We start from the raw sequence: 21,529 nt of genomic DNA, 5'->3' as shown, positions 1-21,529 counted from the left end.
ACATTGGTTAACAAAGACATTGAGCCCTTGAAATGTAGCTAGTCAAAATAGAATGTGTTTTAACTGTAAAATATTGAATTTTGAAGACTTAGTAACAAAAAGGAATATAAAATATCTCAGATTTTAATAATTATTGCATGTCAAAATAGATTAAATATTTAAAATGTACCTCTTTTTATATTTTTTGCAGTTATGGAAAATTTAAGATTACATTGTGTTTGTATTGGATGGCACTACCCTAGAGGAATTTAGATGTGTTCATCAGGTGCAATGTGTAATAATATAGCAGAATAATTCATTATAGTCACAAATTGAAAATATTTGAAGTATTTATCAGTACTTGACTATGTCATCATTATAGTAGTGAAAAGTAGCTATATAGTAGAGAAAAAAAGATTGCCATACACATCTTTATGAATACACAAAGAAAACAATGCTGAATGAAAGAAGTGAGGGTTCATACACAATATGACTCCACAAAACTCAAGAACAGGTTAAATGAAACATGATTTTTTAGGTATACTTACGTATATAGATAGTTGCATAAAGAAAAACCTGGAATAATTATTACATAAGTCAGAATTTGTTCATTGTGGGGGCTGGGGGGAGGTGTAAGATACTCAGAAGTTTCTAAAATACTAACAGTTGTGTTTCTCATAGTTGTTACATGAATGCATTATAAGTTGCACATATATATTTTATGCATTCTTCTAGGAGACATATTTCATAACAATCCTAAAGGCTAGAATTAAAGGGGGATGGGTACTACAAAAGAGGCAAGCCAAAGCTGATTTATTTACTTCTCGAAGGTGCCACGTTGTTGTTCCTTGGTCTAAAGTCAAGGTAGGTTGATTGTCTCTGTTTTTTTTTTTTTTTTTTTTTTTTTTTTTTTTTTGAGACAGAGTCTTGCTCTGTCACCCAGTCTAGAATGCAGTGGCGTGATCTCGGGTCACTGCAACCTCCGTCTCCGGGGTTCAAGTGATTCTCCTGCCTCAGCCTCCCAGGGGATTACAGACATGCACCACCATGCCCGGCTAATTTTTGTATTTTTAGTAGAGATGGAGTTTCACTGTCTTGGCCAGGCTGGTCTTGAACTCCTGACCTTGTGATCCACCTGCCTCGGCCTCCCAAAGTGCTGGGATTATAGGCATGAGCCACCGCGGTTGGTCAGTTGTCTCTGCTTTTTTGTGTCCACCTATTTGTCTTCCTTTCCAGTGGTCTGCTTGAGTGGTATAAATCTGTACAGTATTGAAGGCTTTGTTAACATAGGATGTAGAGATCAGATGTCCATCCCAAAAATACGCTGGTAGGCCTTTACATCTTATTATTGGTATCATTGGCTAGCATCTGGGCTTATGAGCTCAGGTATTTCCTGGTCCACTATCTCATGATACCTTCCCCTAACTAGAAATGTTTAATTTGTATTTACAGAATAAGAGAGAGAGAAACCCATTACAAGTTGCTCAGTATTCTATCCTCTGCCCAAGTTGCTTGTGTAGAAACTTAAATATACTAATGTGTTTATCTCCAACATTTTAGGAAGAACCTTCAAATTTGAAACTTCTGAATCACATCTGCCAGTCACTTAATCTAATCTTTAGGCTCATTGCTTTTACAGTAGTGAAATATACCAGTTTTGTCCAGTACTACTTATATATTATCAGGTGAACTTACACTCCTCACTGGTGGCCTAAACATCAGTTCCCAGAATTTTTCTTGGATGTACTTAGCTTTGTGGTATTTGAGAGAATGTTTCCAGTAGTTAGGTAATTGAGACCATCAGCAAGCACATTGTTGAGAGGTTACACTGTCAACAAGAAAGCCCACCTTTAGTGGCTTTCTTCTGCCTTGACCCGGACAGCATTCTGGAATTATTGGGGTCCTTGAGCCTTGGAAGACCGGATGGCTCTCATTCACTTTGACTTTGCTGATTACTTCACTATCTTATGCAGCATCCCCCTTAGAAATGAGGCAAGTCCTTACCTGTATTTATTTCAGATAGTGAAAGGAACTTCAGTTGTGGCAGAGTATTTGGTATAAAGGTGGAAATGCTGTACACATTTATCAGGAGATGGCTGGCAGACAGAAACAATAGCTTCATACTGACTTGTCAAGAGGGAGTCATGTAAACTTCCTGTCTCCTTACCATCATTTGAGGTGAACTTTTCTCCTTATTAGAGAAGTACACCAAGTTGAGAACCTGTCTGGCTAAGCTTGTTCTTGACTAGCAGTCAACTATGTGCAAACTCCATTGGGAGTGCAGTTCTGGACCGAAACCTAACTTCTGTGAATCTCAGGCAGGGATCATTTTTACCCTCTCCACCTCATGGGGTTGTAAAGAATTTGAAAACTGTAAAAAACTGGGCATATATGAAGAAAGAACAAAGACCAGATGGTTATGTGGGACCAGAAACAATGCTACAAATGGAGGGAAGACCAAGAATTTAAAGAATATGGAAGCTTAGGCAGCCTTTACATAGAAACTGTACCATCAAAGTATAGTCTGTGGCGTTCTTCCAGGTGCCACAGTTCCATCATTAGTCCTCTTAGGTTGTATATTTCTTTTTTAAATTTATTATTATTTTTTGGGATGGAGTTTCGCTCTTGTTGCCCAGTCTGGAGTTCAATGGTGCAATCTCGGCTCACTGCAACCTCCTCCTCCTGGGTTCAAGCTACTCTTCTGCCTCAGCCCCCCGAGTAGCTGGGATTACAGACATGCGCCACCACACCTGGCTAATTTTGTATTTTTAGTAGAGACGGGGTTTCTTCATGTTTCTCAGGCTGGTCTCAAACTCCCAGCCTCAGGTGATCTGCCCGCCTCGGCCTACCGACGTGCTGGGATTACAGGCATGAGCCACTGTGCCTGGATTATGTTGTATATTTCAAAATGCAAAATTCTTTTGCACTCTTCCTAAACCTTACTCTGAAAGACTTCTCAGACCGCTTTCCTTTCATGGACAACGTGAGCTCTCAAGTTAACTGTAGTCACTCTCTCTTTAGAAATGGTTTTGAACTAAAGTTCTTTCTGCTGGAGAGTCAAGTGAATCAAGAGACCTGATTTCAGAGGCCAGGCACAGTGGCTTATGCCTGTAATCCTAGCACTTTGGGAGGCTGAGGCAGGCGGATCACAAGGTCAAGAGATTGAGACCATCCTGGCCAACATGGTGAAACCCCATCTCTACTAAAAATATAAAAATTAGCTGTGTGTGGTGGTTTCTCAACCTCAGTACTATTAACATTTCGAAGTAGGTGATTCTTTGTTGTAGAAGTTGTCTTATATGTCATAGGATGGTTAGCATTATCTCTAGTCTCTACCCACAAGATGCCAGTAGCATCCCCCCACCCCAATCCCATGACAATAAAAAATGTATGGTGGAGGTGTGGACAAAATCAAAACCCAGTTGAGAACCACAGAAGTCAGCCATTATTTGTGTTCTTTTTCCCTTGTGTGTAATGTGTTGTTTTCCTCTCTGGCTTTCAAGACTTTTACTTTACCATTGATTTTTAGCAGTTTTACTGTGATGTGTCTTGGTTTGGTTTTCTTTGAATATATCCAATTTGAGGTTAGCTGAAACTTTTGAATTAGTAATTTGATGTTTTTCATCAAATTTGGGGACATTTCAGTCATTAATTCTTCAAATATTTTTTCTGTTCCTTATTCATTTTTTACTTTGGGAATTCACTTACAGGTATGTTATGCTATTTGATAATGTTTCACAGGTCCTTGAGGTTCTTTCTGTTTTTTTGTTTTCTTTTTTTGAGATACTACCCAGACTTCTTGTGAAATCCTGGGCTCAAGTGATCTTCCCACGTCAGCCTCCCGAGTAGCTGGGATTTCAGGCGTGAGCCGCCATGTCTGGTTCTTTCTGTTTCCTGAAATATTTGTGTTCTATAGATTGGACTGTGTTTATCAGTCTGACTTAAACTTCACTAATTTTTGTTTATCATTTTCATTCTATTTTTAGACCCGTCCAAGTATATATTTTTCAGTTCTGGAATTTCCATTTTTTATAGTTTGCATTTTTTCGGCTGTGATTTCGTATCTGTTCACTTATTAAGACCATGTTTTTCTTCTGTTTCTTCAAATATATTTATAATAGTTGCTTTGAAGTCCTTGTCTTAAAATCTGACATTTGACATTTGAAATCTTGTGATAACATTTGAGCGATCTACTGACTGCTTTTTTACCTTGACTATGTGTTACATTTTCTTATTTATTTTCACTGCTAGTATTTTTTAAAATTTTATAATGTGCATTATACATATGCTGTAGAGATTATAGATGTCATCTTCCTCTGAAGGCTGTTGAGTTTTTTTGTTTTATTGGGTGTTGTAGGCTACACTTGCAATTGTGTAGGCTTATTTTACTCTTTGTTAGGTTAGATCTGTGGAAAGCCTCTTTAACTTGACAGAACTTAACCTCCACATTCTGTGTCTCCTCTAGATCTTGTCAGGTTTTATATTAGGCTTTGCTAGTGAGTCTAGAGCAGGTCTTATTCTCTGTACTTGAGTGTAGATCTTATTCTGTAGCATGGCTTCATTTCAAAACTGTATCACAGATGAATGCCCAGAGTGTTAACGAGTGGCTTACAAAGGGTATCCATTCTTAACTGGGCTTGTATGCTCACCATCCCCCAGCACTACTGGACCTTTAGTATATCTGTTCAGCTTAACCACATAGCAGTCACTTTAGGATATGTCTTAGGTAGTCTTATCCTGAACACATGTGCTCTGCCTCCAGGCAAGGACACACAGCAGCCTGACCCTCACATGGACTTATTGCCCGACTCTTCCCTGCATAGATTGTCTCCAGTGCTCTATTCCACAGGTTCCACTGCTTAAACTGTACTGAACTCTAAAGCACTACCTTCTCAGCTCAGCAGGACAGTTATACTTTGCTTGGGCTGAAGCTTGCTGTGCCATGGTTAGGAAATTGTACCCAGAAAGAGAGCTGGGGTGATTGTGGAGCCCATTTTGTGAGCTCTTCTTTCAGAGATCACAGTCTTACACTACTTTTGTTCAATCCCTAAAAATAGTTGTTTCATATTCATATCAGTTTTATGGTTATTTACATTAGGAGGCACAGGCTGGTATTGGTTACTCCATCATAGCCAGAAGCAGAAGACCATACACATTACATCATAAAATTAAAAAGTCTGACAATATTAAGTCTTGGTAAAGAAGTGGTACAACATGAATTCACACATCACTGTTGGTATTACATTAAGTTGTTACAACCAACTTTAGTATTACTTATTAAAGTTGATTGTTTATGTATCCTAAGAAGCATCAGTTCCATTTCCACATGTACATATGTATGCATGCATATTTCTAGTGTGCATCAATTCCATTTCTAGTTATGTCTATACGTATACATATAGAGAAACTTTTGAATGTGTGGACTATGAGACACATACATGTTGTTAAATCTAATAGCTTCATTATGTCTAAAATGGTATTATATGTATTTTGTATACAATGGTATGGTATTTAACAGTGAAATAATTGGTATAGAAATGAAGATGATTTTAAAAACAATGCCAATATAGATCAAATAAGAGAATGGTAAAATGGTGATAGTTGTTGAAACTATGTGATGTGTATATAGGACTTTGTTATACTATTCTATTTTTTTATATGTTAGAAAAATTCCAAAGTAAAGAATTTTTAAAAGTTTGGTGGATGGTAGCCATATAATATATGCAGAAAATATGATTTTATTAATATACAGTTCCAAAACAGGGGAAATGAAATATATTGCATAGGGAAACTTTCAAAGGTAATAAATGAAAGAACAGTTAGGAAATTGGTCTTTGCTAAGGTCAATATAGTGGTTTTTCTGAAGAGAAGGAGGGGAATGGGATTGGGCAAGGGCAAACAAGGGACTTCTAGGATATTGGCAATGTCCTATTAACATAGATGGTAGTAGCATGTAGTATTCATTGTATTAATTTTTATACCGTACACATAGGTTTCATACAAGATATTTCAAAGTAAAACAGTTATTTAAAAATAGCTGGATGAAAGAATTTTGAGAATTTTACGTTGGCATAATCAAGGGCAGCATCCTAGAGAAGCCTAGAACTTAAAACTAGGTCCTAAATAATGAATAGTGTGTATTATAAAACATCTGATCTAGTTATGCTTAGTATTCCTGACCAAAAATGAAGGACACAGAGGATAACTTCCATTGGAACACATTCACCTTGACTACAGTGTCTATCCCATTTGTTCACTCATTCATTCATCTATCCATTTATTCATTTAACAGATATTTGAGTAGCTGTTAGGTGCTAAGCATAGTGATAGGCAATTTGTGAACAGTGTTGAGGAGTAATGGAGTTTCCAGTCCCCAGATTCTTTATGATTCTCCTCTTTGTTGAGCTGGGATGAGAGACCTCTTTTGTATATTTGGTTTGAGGCGTGAACTAGTTAGCCCCAAACAACTGGCTGGCTTCTTTCTTGCCCTTTTTCTAAGACTGCCTGGTTTCTTTGCTCAGATTTCTGTGGCAGAGTCTTTCCCTTTTTCTCACTGCTAAGACAGCAATTGAAAAATTTGCTCTTTTATACATTCTTTCAAAAATTCCTGCCCTTGATGCATGCAAGAGTTTTGCCTTATTAGACAATGTTTGGATATATGTACAAAATCAAACCAGAGAATAAGTAGTCTAGCTAGAGAAGGTAGCTGGTGGGCTTGATTTATGAAGGGGAACAGTAAAAAAGAGAAGTTGAGGACAGAAAGTAGTGTGGGGTGCTCTAAGTGGGTAGATTGCCTCTTCAATGTTGAAATCTGTATATGGTTATTACTAGAACAGTGGCTGAAGAAAATCTTGTGTTTCAAATAAAGTGGATTGAAGAGTACTTTTTGTGACCCAGAATTCAAAATTAAAAACTTATAAAGTCAATAAATGGAAAACAAATGAGTTTCTGAAGTGTCTTCATCAAATATAGAATTATGGCCAGTAGTAAAAAAAGAAAAAAGAGTTATGGCCAGTAATTATAATACAATCTGTAAAGTTTCTAGTCACTCCTTCATTGATAGAATGCAGTAATATATAAGTACAAATGTATTTATTAATAGCCTGTTGATATAATTTATGAAAAAAAATACGGAGTTTACAACTTTTTTTCGAAATTGGCTCCTGAGTAACAAAAGGTTTCTTGACATTGTCTAATGAGAGCTAAGTATGTGAATTATCTAACAGAGTTCAATATTATTTGGGAATAGGTTTTAGAGCCCTTTTAAGTTGAAAATTGAGAATGATCAAAATATTCCTAATTCTCTTAAATCACCAGTAAAATACATATCACTTTATGCATAGCCTTACACTTTAATATGCATCTAAGGCTGGGCAGTTGCACATGCCTGTAATCCCAGCACTTTGGGAGGCTGAGGCGGGTAGATCACCTAAGGGCAGGAGTTTGAGAGCAGCCTGGCCAACATGGTGAAATCCCTCTCTACTAAAAATATAAAACAATTAGCTGGGCATGGTGGTGGGCGCCTGTGGGAGCTACTTGGGAGGCTGAGGCAGGAGAATCTCTTGAACCTGGGAGGTGGAGGTTGAAGTGAGCCGAGATTGCACCACTGAACTCCAGTCCAGCCTGGGCAACAAGAGCAAAACTCTGTCTCAAAAAAAAAAAAGCTTCTAAATATGTATGTAGTAATGTAGCAGGATCATATTTATAAAGTAAAATATTGAAGTGCTTGAATTTTGAAGTACTTGAGCATATTTATAAAGATGCTAATTTGGTGGGTCTTCCTGTCCATAGTCATCTTTCTCTTTAGAAACTTATTTTTTTTAATTTTATTTTTTTATTTTATTTATTTATTTTTGAGATGGAGTCTCATTCTGTCGCCCAGGCTGGAGCACAGTGGCGGGGTCTCGGCTCATTGCAACCTCCACCCTCTAGGTTCAAGCAATTCTCCTGCCGCAGCCTCCTGAGTAGCTGGGATTATAGGTGGTCACGACAATGCCTGGCTAATTTTTGAATTTTTAGTAGAGATGGGGTTTCACCATGTTGGCCCGGCAGGTCTCGAACTCCTGACCTCAAGTAATCCACCTGTCATGGCCTCCCAAAGTGGTGGAATTATAGGCGTGAGCCACTGCCCCGGCCTGAGGTTAATATTTAAAATAATTATTTCTACTTTTAGTTGTTATTTCCCTATGCTTTTCAGCATTTTTTGAACATGAAAGGATATGGTAAAACTATACTTGTTTGGGCACTTTTCAGTGGTCAGGACATTTTCGAAATGTATTCATCCTTTCGTTAGGTTTTTCTTTCTGTGCATTAACAGTTGGGTTTGATTACATCAGTGCATACATTCATTGAGTAGAATAGCAAGTGGCATTGCTAGCACATTTAGAAAGTGTATGATTATTGCTAAACAAGTATAATTGAATTTCTATAAGTTAAATGTTAGCACTACAGTACTCTGAAGATTGTTTGGGTAGGTGAGGAGGGACCAGATTGCAAAGTATCTTGAAAGTTACATAGGAATTTAGAATAAAGAGCAATTGTAGTTTTTATAAAGAAAGTGGAATGATCAAAATAGTGGTTTAATAGGTTTATATATGTGAGGCATTAACCTAGATCAGAATAGAGGAGGACAGAAGTTGAGTTAAAAACCCACTTATAATAATCCAAGGGTGAAATGAAGTGCTAAACAAAAGGAATATTGTTTATTTTCTCCACATTCGTTAACAACTTACGTGAGAATGAAAAAGTGCCAAAATTGGAAGAGATTTTAAAGAAACAGTTCATAATACCTTGTGAAAGAAGTAGGGACATTAACAAGGAAAACCTAGGAGAGAATGATCTTGAGATCAGATTTGGAAATGTTGAGTTGATGTCATGGTGTCTATTCATGTGAAATATCTTTTACCCTCTCTCTAAATCCTAGAGATGATAAGAAGGTCAGAAATGTAGATTTTGGAGTATTTAGTAAAGAAGGGAGACTTAAAGCAGGAAAAGTGATTGAACGTTTTAAGTTATTAAAGAAAAGGAGAGGGAACAATTGAGACAGGAAGTCCACTAGTGGTAATTTGGAGGGGAAAAAAATAGGTGTGGGCCGGGCGCGTTGGCTCACGCCTGTAATCCCAGCACTTTGGGAGGCCGAGGCAGGCGGATCATGAGGTTAGGAGTTCGAGACCATCCTGGCCAACATGGTGAAACCCTGTCTCTACTAAAAATACAAAAATTAGCCAGGCACTGTGGCACACACCTGTAGTGCCAGCTATTCAGGAGGCTGAGGCAGGAGAATCACTTGAACCCAAGAGGCGGAGGTTGCAGTGAGCCAAGATCGTGCCACTGCACTCCAGCCTGGGCGACAGAGCAAGACTCCATCTCAAAACAAAACAAAACAACAAAAAAATAGGTGTGGTTATTATATATAGTTTCATTGAAGAAGCCAAGAAAATAAACGGTGTCTGAGATTATGACCCATAAAGGGACACATTCTATCTCAACTATAGGTTTAATTTTTTTTTTTTCAAACAGGGTCTCACCCTGTTGTGCCCAGGCTGGAATGCAGTGGCGAGATCATAGCTTACTGCAGCCTCAAACTCTTGGGCTCAAGGGAGCCTTCTGTCTCAGCTTCCCTGGTAGTTGGAACTACAGGCATGTGTTACCACACCTGACTAATTTTTTACTTTTTTTGTGGAGATAATGTCTCGCTGTGTTGCTCATGCTGGTCTTGAATTCCTGGCCTCAAGTAATCCTTCCACATCAGCCTCCTGAATAGCTAGAATTATAGATGTGAGCCACTGCACTCAACCAGCTTTCATCTTTTTTCCCCCACTGACTTCTTATTTTAAGGCAGGGAAAATTGCTTGAACCCGGGAGGTGGAAGTTGGCAGTGAGCCAAGATCACACCACTGCACTCCAGCCTGGGCAAGACAGCAAGACTCTGTCTAGGAAAAAATAAATAAATATAAAATAAAAAAATAAAAATCCCTTACTGCTGACCACCTTGGACCTACCATCAGACTGTAATTCACATTGACATGAATAGGAAGTGAGAAAGTCAAAGCACCAAGCGTTCTTTCAAGCAATTTGGCTGAAGGGAAATCTTTGTTGCTTAAACTTCCTCTTTCTAGTCAGACCAATATGAGTTGCAGAGAAATGTATACTTTGAAAGACAATGTAATTTTCTCACTTAATGTTATGAATATTTTTGCGTATCAGTAATATGCATCTATATTTTATTCCCTCCAAGTCTTCATTTCGAAATATTTCAAACCTCCAGAAAAGTTACATACATAATATGAGGAATGCCAGTATATTGTTCACCTAGATTCGGCAAACATCTTACCATATTGCCTTTTTTTCTACGTATAATATATATAGGTGCATATATGTACATTTTTTTCCTGAATCATTTGAGAGTTACTTGTAGACATTATGTCAACTTATCCTAAAATACATCAGCAAGTATCTCTTAAAAACAAGTATACTCTCCTACATAACCACAATTATCAAAAACACAAGAAGTTTAACATTGATAGAATGCTATTATTGAATATGCAGTTTATATTTACATTTCTCCAATTATCTCAGCTGTCCTTTTTAATTTCTTTTATTTTTTTCTAAGTCAGTTCCAGCCAGGAATCACACATTGCATTGAGAGTCATATAATTTTAATGTTCTTTCATTTAGAACAGTTATGCTGCTTTTTTTTTTTTTTTTTTGAGGTGGAGTCTCGCTCTGTCTCCCAGGCTAGAGTGCAGTGGCCTGATCTCGGCTTGCTACAACCTCCGCCTCCCGGTTCAAGCAATTCTCCTGCCTCCGCCTCCCAAGTAGCTGGGACTACAGGTGTCCGCCACCACTCCCAGCTAATTTTTGTATTTTTAGTAGAGATGGGGTTTCACCATATTGGCCAGGCTGGTCTCGAACTCCTGGCCTTGTGATCCACCCACCTTGGCCTCCTGAAGTGCTGGGATTACAGGTGTGAGCCACTGCACCCGGCCTGCTTTTTTTTTTTTCTTTTTGGCTATTAATGACATTGATGTTTTTCAAGAGTTCAGGCCAGTTGTTTTGTCCTTCAGTTTGGATTTGCCCAATATGTTTATATGATTAGCTTCAGGTTAAGTTTTTTTTTTTTTTTTTTGAGATGGAATCTCGCTGTCACCCAGGCTGGAGTGCAGTAACACGATCTTGGCTCACTGCAGCCTCTGCCTCCTGAGTTCAAGTGATTCTCCTGCCTCAGCCTTCCGAGTAGCTGGAATTACAGGCATGCACCACCACATCCGGCTAATTTTCTGTATTTTCAGTAGAGACAGGGTTTCACCATGTTGGCCAGGCTGGTGTTGAACTCCAGACCTCAAGTGATCTGCCCACCTTGGCCTCCCGAAGTGCTGGGATTACAGGCGTGAGCCACCACACCCAGCCAGGTTAAGTATTTTTGACAAGAACATTATATAGGGAATGTGCCCTGTTCAGTATATGCTCTCTAGAGACATGTGATGTCAGTTACAAAATTTGATGTGGTTAGAATTGGTGATTTGGTCATTTGGTTATGATGATATCTACCAGATTTGCTCACTATAAATGTACCTTTTCTTCTTTGTAATTAATAAATGATCCTTGGAGTGATATTTTAAAACTGTGTTCCCCAACAGTCTTTATTCAATATTTTAGCTTCCACTAATGATTTTTGCTTGAATCAGCTATTATGCTTATTATAAGATGGTGATTTTTTTTTTTTTTTTTTTTTTTTTGAGGTGGACTCTCGCTCTATGCCCAGGCTGGAGTGCAGTGGCACAATCTCGGCTCACTGAAACCTCCACCTCCCGGGTTCAAGCGATTCTCCTGCCTCAGCCTACCGAGTAGCTGAGACTACAGGGCGTACCACCACGCCCAGCTAATTTTTGTATTTTCAATAGAGACGAGGTTTCACCATGTTAGCCAGGATGGTCTCGATCTCCTGACCTCGTGATCCGCCCGCCTCGGCCTCTCAAAGTGCTGAGATTACAGGCATGAGCCACTGTGCCTGGCCAAGATGGTGATTTTTAAATTTGTTATTCCCTGTACGTCTGTCAGTATTCTTCTATAAAGAAGAACTTTCCTCTCCACTTCATTTTTTATTTTTATATTTTAATTTTCTCCCTTTTTAGTGCTAATATGGACTCCAACATGGATTTCTATCTGTTCTTGTCGTCATTCATTTTGATGTTCAGAATATCTCAAACCTAGTCAGGTTAGAGCTCTCTCAAGATGGCTCCTGCTTATAACCAGCATGTCCTCATCTGTTCAGCAGATGTATATTTTATGGCGCAACAAAGTGGTTTTCTTCTTTCTTTTTTACTTTTGTTTTTTAATTGTGATAAAGCATACACAACAGAATGTATTATTTTACAGTTTTAAGTTTACAATTTTGGTTTGCTTTTTTTTTTTTTTTTTTTTTTGAGATAGAGTTTTGTCACCCAGGCTGGAGTGCAATGGTGCGACCTTGGCTCACTGCAACCTCCACCTCCTGGGTTAAGCGCCGATTCTCCTGCCTCAGCCTCTTGAGTAACTGGGATTACAGGTGCCCGCCAGCACACCCAGCTCATTTTTGTATTTTTAGTTGAGACAGAGTTTCACTATGTTGGCCAGGCTGGTCTTGAACTCCTGACCTCAGTTGATCTGCCTGCCTTGAACACCTAAAGTGTTGGGATTACAGGCATGAACCATCACACCTGGCCTTGGTTTGCCATTTATTTATTTATTAATTTTGAGACAGAGTCTCTGTCGCCCAGGCTGGAGTGCAGTGGCGCAATCTTGGCTCATTGCAACTTCCGCTTCCTGGGTTCAAGTGATTCTTCTGCCTCAGCCTCCTGAGTAGCTGGGACTACAGGTGTGTGCCACCACGCCTGGCTAATTTTTGTATTTTTAGTAGAGATGGGGTTTCACCATATTGGCCAGGCTGGCCTCGAACTCCTGACCTCGTGATCCATCTGCCTTGGCCTCCCAAAGTGCTGGGATTACAGGCATGAGCCACGGTGCCTGACCAGTTTGCCTTTTAAAATGTGGTCTTCCCTGGTTTATCCCTGGCCTACTTCTCTCATTGCTTTGATAGCTTGTCCAGAAATAGTAGACTCTATTCTTAAGTTTTGGGTTTTTATTTATCAACTGTATGTTAATGACTCCCTTGTGTCTTTTTGGGACTCTAGAACTATATTACCAGTAGCCTACTAAATTCTCCAGTTATTTGTCTTATGTTTCATAGGCATCTTTTTTATATTCTGTCTCTCATTTAAAAAAATGAAAGAAAACCTACCCCAAACCTATATTTTTTATTTTGCTTGGATGCCTTAGGAGTCCCCATCCATTTATCCTAACTTCTAACATGTAATTTGTCACTAGGTCCTATCAGTCCTTTCATATTCATTCCTACTGCCATGCGTCATCTCTCTATAGAAGTTTTATAGGAGGTTTTTGGCTTTAGTTCATTGTCTTTCTAGCTTAACTCTTGTCAGAGTAGTCTTTCCTCCTTATTTCTCATTTCATTTTTTTTTTCCTAGCAAATAAGATAATTTACTACAAGTCCAAGAAGCAGTTCTTGATTTTAGGCAAAGCTTTGTATAAGACACCAAAGAATGACTTTGCTTTTCTTTACCCCTATCTTTGGTGTACTTTCCTCTGTGTTAGCTTCATTTTCATTTATGCTTTCTCTGAGTGGGCGCAACAATGGCCATTGATAGTTTCAGGCTTACATTTTTTTCAAAGTAAATGATTCCAAGGAAAATCCTTCATCCTTCTAAAATCCTTCATCATCATAAAATATAAATGTGATTATCTCTCTGTTTTTCTTAATTCTATTCAGTGGTTCCTCGAACCCCCTTCGGGATAAAGTTCTTATTTGGCAAGCAAGAATTCATGAATTCTTGATTTGGCTTTCACATATTTTCATTGTCCTGTTGCTCTTGCTTTAAAATTTATATCTATACATACCAAGTTGCATGTGCTGTTTCCTCTGCCTGCAGTGGCTTTTCACATTGTTTACTTGCCAAACTCGTTATCTTTTAGCTAAATAAACCCCAGTTCAGATATTACTCTTCCAGGAAATTTTTATTTGATAAATTTTATGCTCAATCCCAGAAAAATTACTCTCCTATTCTACCTTTGTACCACATATGTATGTTTGTTTTTGACTTATACTAAATTGTAATCTGTTTACAATTTTTTTTTTTTTTTTTTTTTTGAGATGGAGTTTTTGCCCTGTCACCCAGGTTGGAGTGTAATGGTGTGATCTCAGCTCACTGCAACCTCCGCCTTCTGGGTTCAAGCAGTTCTCCTGCCTCAGCGTCCCTAGTAGCTGGGACTACAGGCACCTGGCACCATGCCCAGCTAATTTTTATATTTTTAATAGAGATGAGGTTTCACTATGTTGGCCAGGCTGCTCTGGAACTCTTGACTTCAGGTAATCCACCTGCCTCAGCTTCGCAAAGTGCTGGGATTACAGGTGTGAGCCACTGTGCCCAGCCTACAAATTTTCTTTATATCCATTAGATCATTAAATCTCTTTGTCCCTTTTTGAACAAGGCAAGGTATAAATTTATTAAAAATAACAGTAACAAAAAAAAAATTAGGCTTTGGTTGTGCATCCAGTTGTGGTAGACTGGCTAATTCAGATCAACCCTATTGCTGAGAACAGCTGAAAAAGTAGGTTTAAAAAATCTGTGTGAAGGCACAGTAGAGGGCCAAGACAGTAAAACATCATGTGGTCAAAATCTGGAGAGTCAGAACCCAGCAGCCGTGGACCCCGTGGAGCCGCCAGCCCCGGGCCTGTTCCGAGACTTCGGGGAACCTGGCCCAAGCTCCCGGAACGGCGGCAGGTACCGCGGCCCCGCGCAGCCCCTGGTGGCAGCGCAGGGCAGCCCAGCAGAAGTTCCACCTCTTGCCAAGCGTCAACAACATGAGTGACAGCCAGGAGCTGCAGTGGATGGTACAGCCTCATTTCCTGGGGCCCAGCAGTTACCCCAGGCCTCTGAACTACCCCCACAACCCCAGCCAGGAGTCATCCGGGCCCCAGGGCCGCCTCCAGGGGTACGTCCAAGGCCTTGTGAACAGATCAACCTGGAGGAAGAGGAGCGCCGCCGAGTAAGGCGGGAGCGGAACAAGCTGGCTGCGGCCAAGTGCAGGAACCGGAGGAAGGAACTGACCGACTTCCTGCAGGTGGAGACTGACAAACTGGAAGATGAGAAATCCGCGCTCCCGAGAGAGATTGAGGAGCTGCAGAAGCAGAAGGAGCGCCTGGAGCTGGTGCTGGAAGCCCACTGACTCATCTGCAAAATCCCCGAAGGAGCCAAGGAGGGGGACACAGGCAGTACCAGCAGCACCAGCAGCCCGTCAGCCCCCTGCCGCCCTGTACCTTGTATCTCCCTTTCCCCAGGGCCTGTACTTGAACCTGAGGCACTGCACACCCGCACGCTTATGACCACACCCTCCCTAACTCCTTTCACCCCCAACCTGGTCTTCACCTATGCCAGCACTCCTGAGCCCTGTGCCTCAGCTCGTGGCAAAGGAGTAGCAGCAGCAGCGGAGACCCACCCTCTGACCCCCTTGGCTCTCCACCTGTTCTCGCTTTGTGAGGCACCCGAGCCTTACTCGCTGCAGGTGTCACCCTAAGCAACATCTCCTCCCCTTCCCACACCGGTCCAGCTGACCTGGACAATATCCCATACCCAACTCCAGCAGCTTCTTCTCCATCCCTCTAATGAGACTGACCCTATTGTGCTTCACAGTAGAGCCAGCTTGGGGCCACCAAAGCTGCCCACTGTTTCTCAAGAGCTGGCCTCTCTAGCACAATTTGCACTAAATCAGAGACAAAATGTTTCCCATTTGTGCCGGAGGAATCCTGGCAGCCTAGAGACTTTGTAGATCCTTAGAGGTCCTCTGGAGCCCTAACCCCTTCCAGATCACTGCCACACTCTCCATTACCCTCTTCCTGTGATCCACCCAACCCTACCCCCTGACAGAAGGTGCCACTTTACCCACCTAGAGCACTAACTCTCCAGCCCCACGGCCAGCAGCAGCAGGTGATTCGACCAGGCCATTTTGCCGCCCCCTCCTGAACTGCACAGCTCAGGAGGCGCCCATGGTTTCTGTGATGAGCTGATCTGCGGATCTCAGCTTTGAGAAACCTTCAGCTCCAGGGAATCCAAGCCTCCATAGTGAGAGCAGCTGCTGTTTATTTTCCTAAAGAGAGTATTTTTATACAAACCTACCAAAATGGAATAAAAGGCTTGAAGCTTAAAATAAAAAAAGGTCTGGAAAGAGAAGGAAACCTAGAGAAATAAGGCTGACATTTGGGTCTTCATTTCCCTCAGACGCATCTGCCAGTTCCATCCTAGGCCTCAAACTTTTAGTAATAATGTCTGGTCATCAAAAAATAATCAGGAATATCAGAAGACAATATGATATGATAGAAAAAAACAAAAGAAACAACAGGAAATAGAAACAGACCCCTAGTGATCCAGAAAATAGATCAAGCAGACTTTATTTTTAGTAAGTTAAAAAATAAAAGATAAGATGGAGAATTTCAGTATAGAGCCAGAAACTTTAAAAAATAATCAAGTGGAAATTTTAGAACTGCAAAATATGATAAGTGCAATGGGTAGGCTTAATAGTAGATCAGGACAGTGAAAAGATAATTATTAAACTAGAAGATGGATCAAAAGAAAAATCCAGAGTGAAGCATTGAGCAAAAAGATGGAAAATACAGAAAAGGGTGTAAGAGACATAGTCCAACACATATCTTTGAATCCTCCAAAGGGGGAGGAGAGAGAATAAAGCATAAGTAATATTTGAAGAGATTATGGGTAAGAATTTTCCAAAACTGATGAAAGACACCAAAGGACAGATTCTAGTCCTAAAAACTTCAAAGAAGATAAATACAAAGAAAACCTCATCGAGACCATCCATATAAAACAACTGAAAACAAATAAAAGCTGGATAAAAAGGACAGATTACTTTACAAGCATTAATAGTAAGACTTACAGCTAACTTCTCAGTAGAAATAATGGAGGTGAGGGAACAAAGGGATGATGTAGTTACAGTGCCTGTAAGGGAAAATAGTGTTCAAGAATAAAGGTAAACAAATAATTGAATTGTACGCTTAAATAGGTGAATTTATGAGGTGTAAAATAAAGCTCTAAATAAACCTGTATAAAAATGAAGGTAAAATAGAGATATTATCAGAGACATGAAAACTATGAAAATTTATTTTCAGCAGATCTGCTTTAAAGAAAATACTAAAGGGAATTTTTCAGGCAGGGAAAATGATTCCAGAAAGAAGCTTGGAGATGCAGGAAGAAATGAAGAGCAATGGGAAGGGTAAATATGTGTGTATATTTAGATAAATATTGGCAATAAACACAACAAAGCTGGTGTAACTCTATTTACTGTACCAGGCAAAGTAGGTTTTTAAGGCAAAACTTATTCAAGATATAAAGATGGATGTTTTATAATCATGACAAGTTTCATTGCCTCAGAAGATATGATAGTTCTAAATTTGTGTGCCTCTAATAATGTAGCTTCAAAATACATAAAATTTACAGGCAAATAGGTGCATTCATAATCATAGTGGGAGATTTTATAAAGAAAGGTGTAAGATGGAGCAATCAGAACCAAAAAATCAGTAAGGTTATAGAAAATGTGGATGCAGTTTAGAAAAGTCAATTCCAATTGGATTATAGTTCTGAATGTGAAACACAAAATAATAAAACTTATAGAAATAATAACTCAGTAATATTTGATTGGGGAAGATTTATTGAACAGGAAACACAGTGAAGGAAGTGATTGATAAATTGTACTACATTAAAGGACTTCTTTTCATCAAGATACTATAAGAGAATAAAAAGGCAAGTTAAAAAGTGTCAAAAGGTATTTACAACATTTTATAAAGAACTCTTACAAATCAATAAGAGAAAGACAACCCTATAGAAAAATGAGCAATAGTATTGAATAGTCACCTCAACAAAGGAAGCTATCCAAATCAGCAAATATACTCAAGGTTTTCAGCCTCATTAGTAATCAGAGAGATGCAAATTAAAGCTACAGTGAGATAACACGTATACCTACCAGGACGACTACATTAAAAACTTTTTCTGAATTTTTATTTTGAGATATTTATAGATTCACAGGAAGTTGCAAAAATTGTACACAGAGGTACTGTATACCCTCATTTCCCTTCAAATATCACATCTTGTATAACTATATATACATCTTATATAACTATAGCACAATGCTGGGCAAGGTGGCTCATGCCTGGAATTCCAGCTGTTCTGGAGGCTGAGGCAGGTGGATTGCTTGAGGCCAGGAGTTCGAGACCAGTGTGGGCAACATAGTGAGACACCATCTCTTAAAAAAAAAATTAAAAAAAAAAACCAGCCTGTCATGGTGGCATGCACCTGTAGTGCCAGCTACAGGTTGAGGCAGAAAGATCAACTGGGCGCAGGAGTTCAAGGCTACAGTGAGCTGTGGTCGTACCACTGTGTTCCAGTCTGGGCAACAGAGCAAGACTCTGTCTCTAGGCGGGGGGAAAAAAAGGAAATACATTGTATAATATTAAAACCAGAAAATAGACATTTCTTATCACAAATGTATGTGTATAGTTTTGTGCCATTTTATCACCTGTAGATTCATATAACTACCAGCACAGTCAAGACACTGAACTGTATTATTACCACAAAATTCTCCCTGTGCTCTCTAAAGTTTAGAGTCTTTAGAGTCTCACTCACCTGCCTCACCTCCACTATCCCTAACCCCTGGCAACCACGAATCTGTTCTTCATCTCTATAATTTTGTCATTTTGAGAATGTTACATGATGGAATCACACATTTCTTAGAACAGTTTTATATTCATTGCAAAATTGAGCAGAAGATAGATCTTCCATAGATCTTCTTCCCCCACACAAGCATAGCCTCCGGTATTGTCAACCTCCCGTACCACAGTGGTACATTTGTTGCAATTGATGAACCTACCTAGATGCGTCATTCTTACTAAAAGTTTATGGTTTACATTAGGGTTCATTCTTGTTCAAATGGCTAAATTTTGAGACTGAAAATACCAAGCATTGGTGCAGAAGTAGATCAACAGGAACTTTAATATACTGCTAATGGGGAAATAAATAGGTACAACCACTGTGAAAAACTGGCATTTTCTACTAAGGCTAAATAAAAACCTGCTCAATTCAGCAATTCCACTCCTAAGTAAATATCCAACAAAAATTTGTGTTCCTGTTCACCAAAAGAAGTTTTTGTAAAAACGTATTTATAGGAATTCATTTGTAATAGCTGTAATCTGAGAAAGGACCCAAATGCTCATCAATAGCAGAATGGATTTCTTTAAAAATTGCAGTGTATTCATATGGTAGAATAGAGTAAGGGTAGACAGACATTTTCTGTACAGAGCTGTATAGTAAATACCTTAGACTTTGTGGGTCATACGTTGTCAGTGGTCATACGTTATCCACCTAACTCTGCAGTTGTAGCAATGAAGTAGTCATAGGCAATATGTAAACAAATGGGTGTGGTTATTTTCTAAAACAGCCATTTATAAAAACAGACTTTAGCCTTTGGGCCTGTAGTTTGCTGACCTCTGCTGTAGAGCCACAAACTGTGATTACACGCATGTACATGGATCAATCTCCTAAACATAATTTTGCATGAAAGAAACCATACGGTATAATTCAATTTTTATAAAGTTCAGAAACATGCAAAACACCTATTGTATTGAAGTCAGTGTATGAGCTATCTGGGGGGAGAAAGAGGAGATCCTGACCAGAAGGGACATGAAAAGGAAGCTTCTAGGGTGCTAGTAATTGCTTTACCTGAATGGTGATTACTTAAGTCTGTTTACCTTTGATTATTCATTGAGATGTATACTTATGATTTGTACACTTCTCATGTGTGTGTGTGTGTGTGTAATACATTAATGAATTAGTTAAAAATAAAAACTAAAACATATACAACTTGTGTTTCCATCAGGGTAGAATTGTGTTATTTATCTCTGGCATGTAGTAAACATACAATAATTATTTACAGAATTGGGAGTTGCTAATAGCAAGCTCTGTAGCAAGATAAGGGACAAGAGGAGTGAGCAATGATTCTGATTTAGCCTGAAGAGCTTATTGAAAACTTTTGAGGAAGAAATGTTGATAAATATACATTTTGACATAATTAAAGATACTTTAGTGATAAAAAGATCATAATCTAAAAGGCTAACACTGGGATTTAATAAATGGTTTGAGCTGACAAGTGACTTCATCTTTGAAGACAGAAGGAAAAGATTCTTTTGTTATTAAGAGCAAGCTACTACTTGTAATGATATTTAATTTGCTTCCTATTTTAAATTTGCTTCAATCTGACAAATTCTTTGTTACGTTTTTTACTTGCTTAAACCCTCTTTGGATGTTGCCCTGTAAAGATTCATGTACCCATTAGTACCGTGTGGCATAGATGTGATATAGGGTTTTATTGGGAAAAACTTAGAAGAAATAGTAGAGTGTAAGCAGTCCCTCAAACTCCTTTTTTCTCTTACAGTTTAGGCCAGACATAGAGGGTCTTTATGCACCTGTGGCAAAGTGAACTTCCAGTAGAGAATGACCTCTACCCTTTGTAACGCTCCACACATTTGTAGGGCAGGGATGGAAACACCTAAGTGACTATGTAATAATAATTACAAAGGGGAAGCCTCCAGAACCCCAGAGTCAGAGTGGGGTCTATTCTTCCTTTGAGCTAACAACAGAGTCAGAGAGGGGTCTATACTTCCTTTGAGCTAACAACTCAAACCTACTGAGTCTCTTCGCTGCAGCTATCCAGGGCCATCCAGATTTATCTTTATCACATGCATCCATTGTTATAAAACAAAGTGAAATCTTCTTGACCCAGTATTAAAGGTCTTCTAGTAGCTTTCTCCGACTTCCGCATCAGGCCTCTTTGCCACTGGTTCTACACAGATATTCTCATTCACGTAATTACTTTCTAATAAACACATTGCTTTTTCTAAGCGTCTTATCTTTGCTCACATTACCTATTTAGAATGCTTCTCCCTTTCTCTAAATTCTCATCCTTCAAGAGCTGCTTTTGTCCCATCTCTTCTGTGATGGCTTCCTGATGATCTTAATTTTTATACCAATATCGCTTTTCACACACTGCCTAATATTATTCATTTTTATGTGTTCATTTCTTCCTTTTCATCTAACATATAAATTCCTTAATGGTAGGGAACCTGTATTAGATTACTTTGTAACTTCTGTAATACCTGGTAGTCTTGTATGTACATGCTCAACAAATAATTAATGATTAGTTTGTGTGCTCGTGTTTTTTAATTACAAAATCATCATAATATTTTAGGGTTTTATATGCTTCTTAGATTCTGAATGTTGTTATTAAGTTTAATGCTAGATTCTTTATTAGAACATCTTTTTCACTCCATTGTGATTAATCCCTGTTTTAGAAGTTCATTTTTTTGAGGTTGCTATCAATTATTGTCTGTTGGTTACTCTGTTAGCCAGTTTAGTAATTAGATTCCTCCATTCTACTT

At 39.0% G+C, this 21,529-nt stretch overlaps 1 protein-coding gene and 1 pseudogene across 11 annotated transcripts in view; both read left to right on the top strand.

Annotated features, from left to right (window-relative positions):
- Window positions 1-21,529, top strand: part of LARP1B (La ribonucleoprotein 1B) — a 156,657-nt gene that overhangs the window by 78,865 nt on the left and 56,263 nt on the right. Inside the window, exon 12 of one of the 10 annotated variants that reach the window (XM_050791528.1) lies at window positions 17,216-21,526. The exons of the other annotated variants lie outside the window; for them this stretch is intronic. Within the exon in view, the coding sequence (XP_050647485.1) occupies window positions 17,216-17,320 (105 nt within the window). The 3' untranslated portion in view covers window positions 17,321-21,526. Of the gene's footprint in view, window positions 1-17,215; window positions 21,527-21,529 lie in introns of those variants that run through there. 10 annotated transcript variants of the gene reach the window in all.
- LOC126955001 (fos-related antigen 1-like) lies at window positions 13,669-16,234 on the top strand (annotated as a pseudogene). Its single transcript, XR_007725787.1, has 2 exons — window positions 13,669-13,706; window positions 14,613-16,234. The product of XR_007725787.1 is annotated as a fos-related antigen 1-like (transcript).

This window comes from Macaca thibetana, chromosome 5 (assembly GCF_024542745.1).
Source record: "Macaca thibetana thibetana isolate TM-01 chromosome 5, ASM2454274v1, whole genome shotgun sequence".
NCBI classification, from domain to species: Eukaryota; Metazoa; Chordata; class Mammalia; order Primates; family Cercopithecidae; genus Macaca; species Macaca thibetana.
The sequence above is the reverse complement of the archived record's forward strand: the minus strand, read 5'-3'. Positions and strand labels throughout refer to the sequence as shown.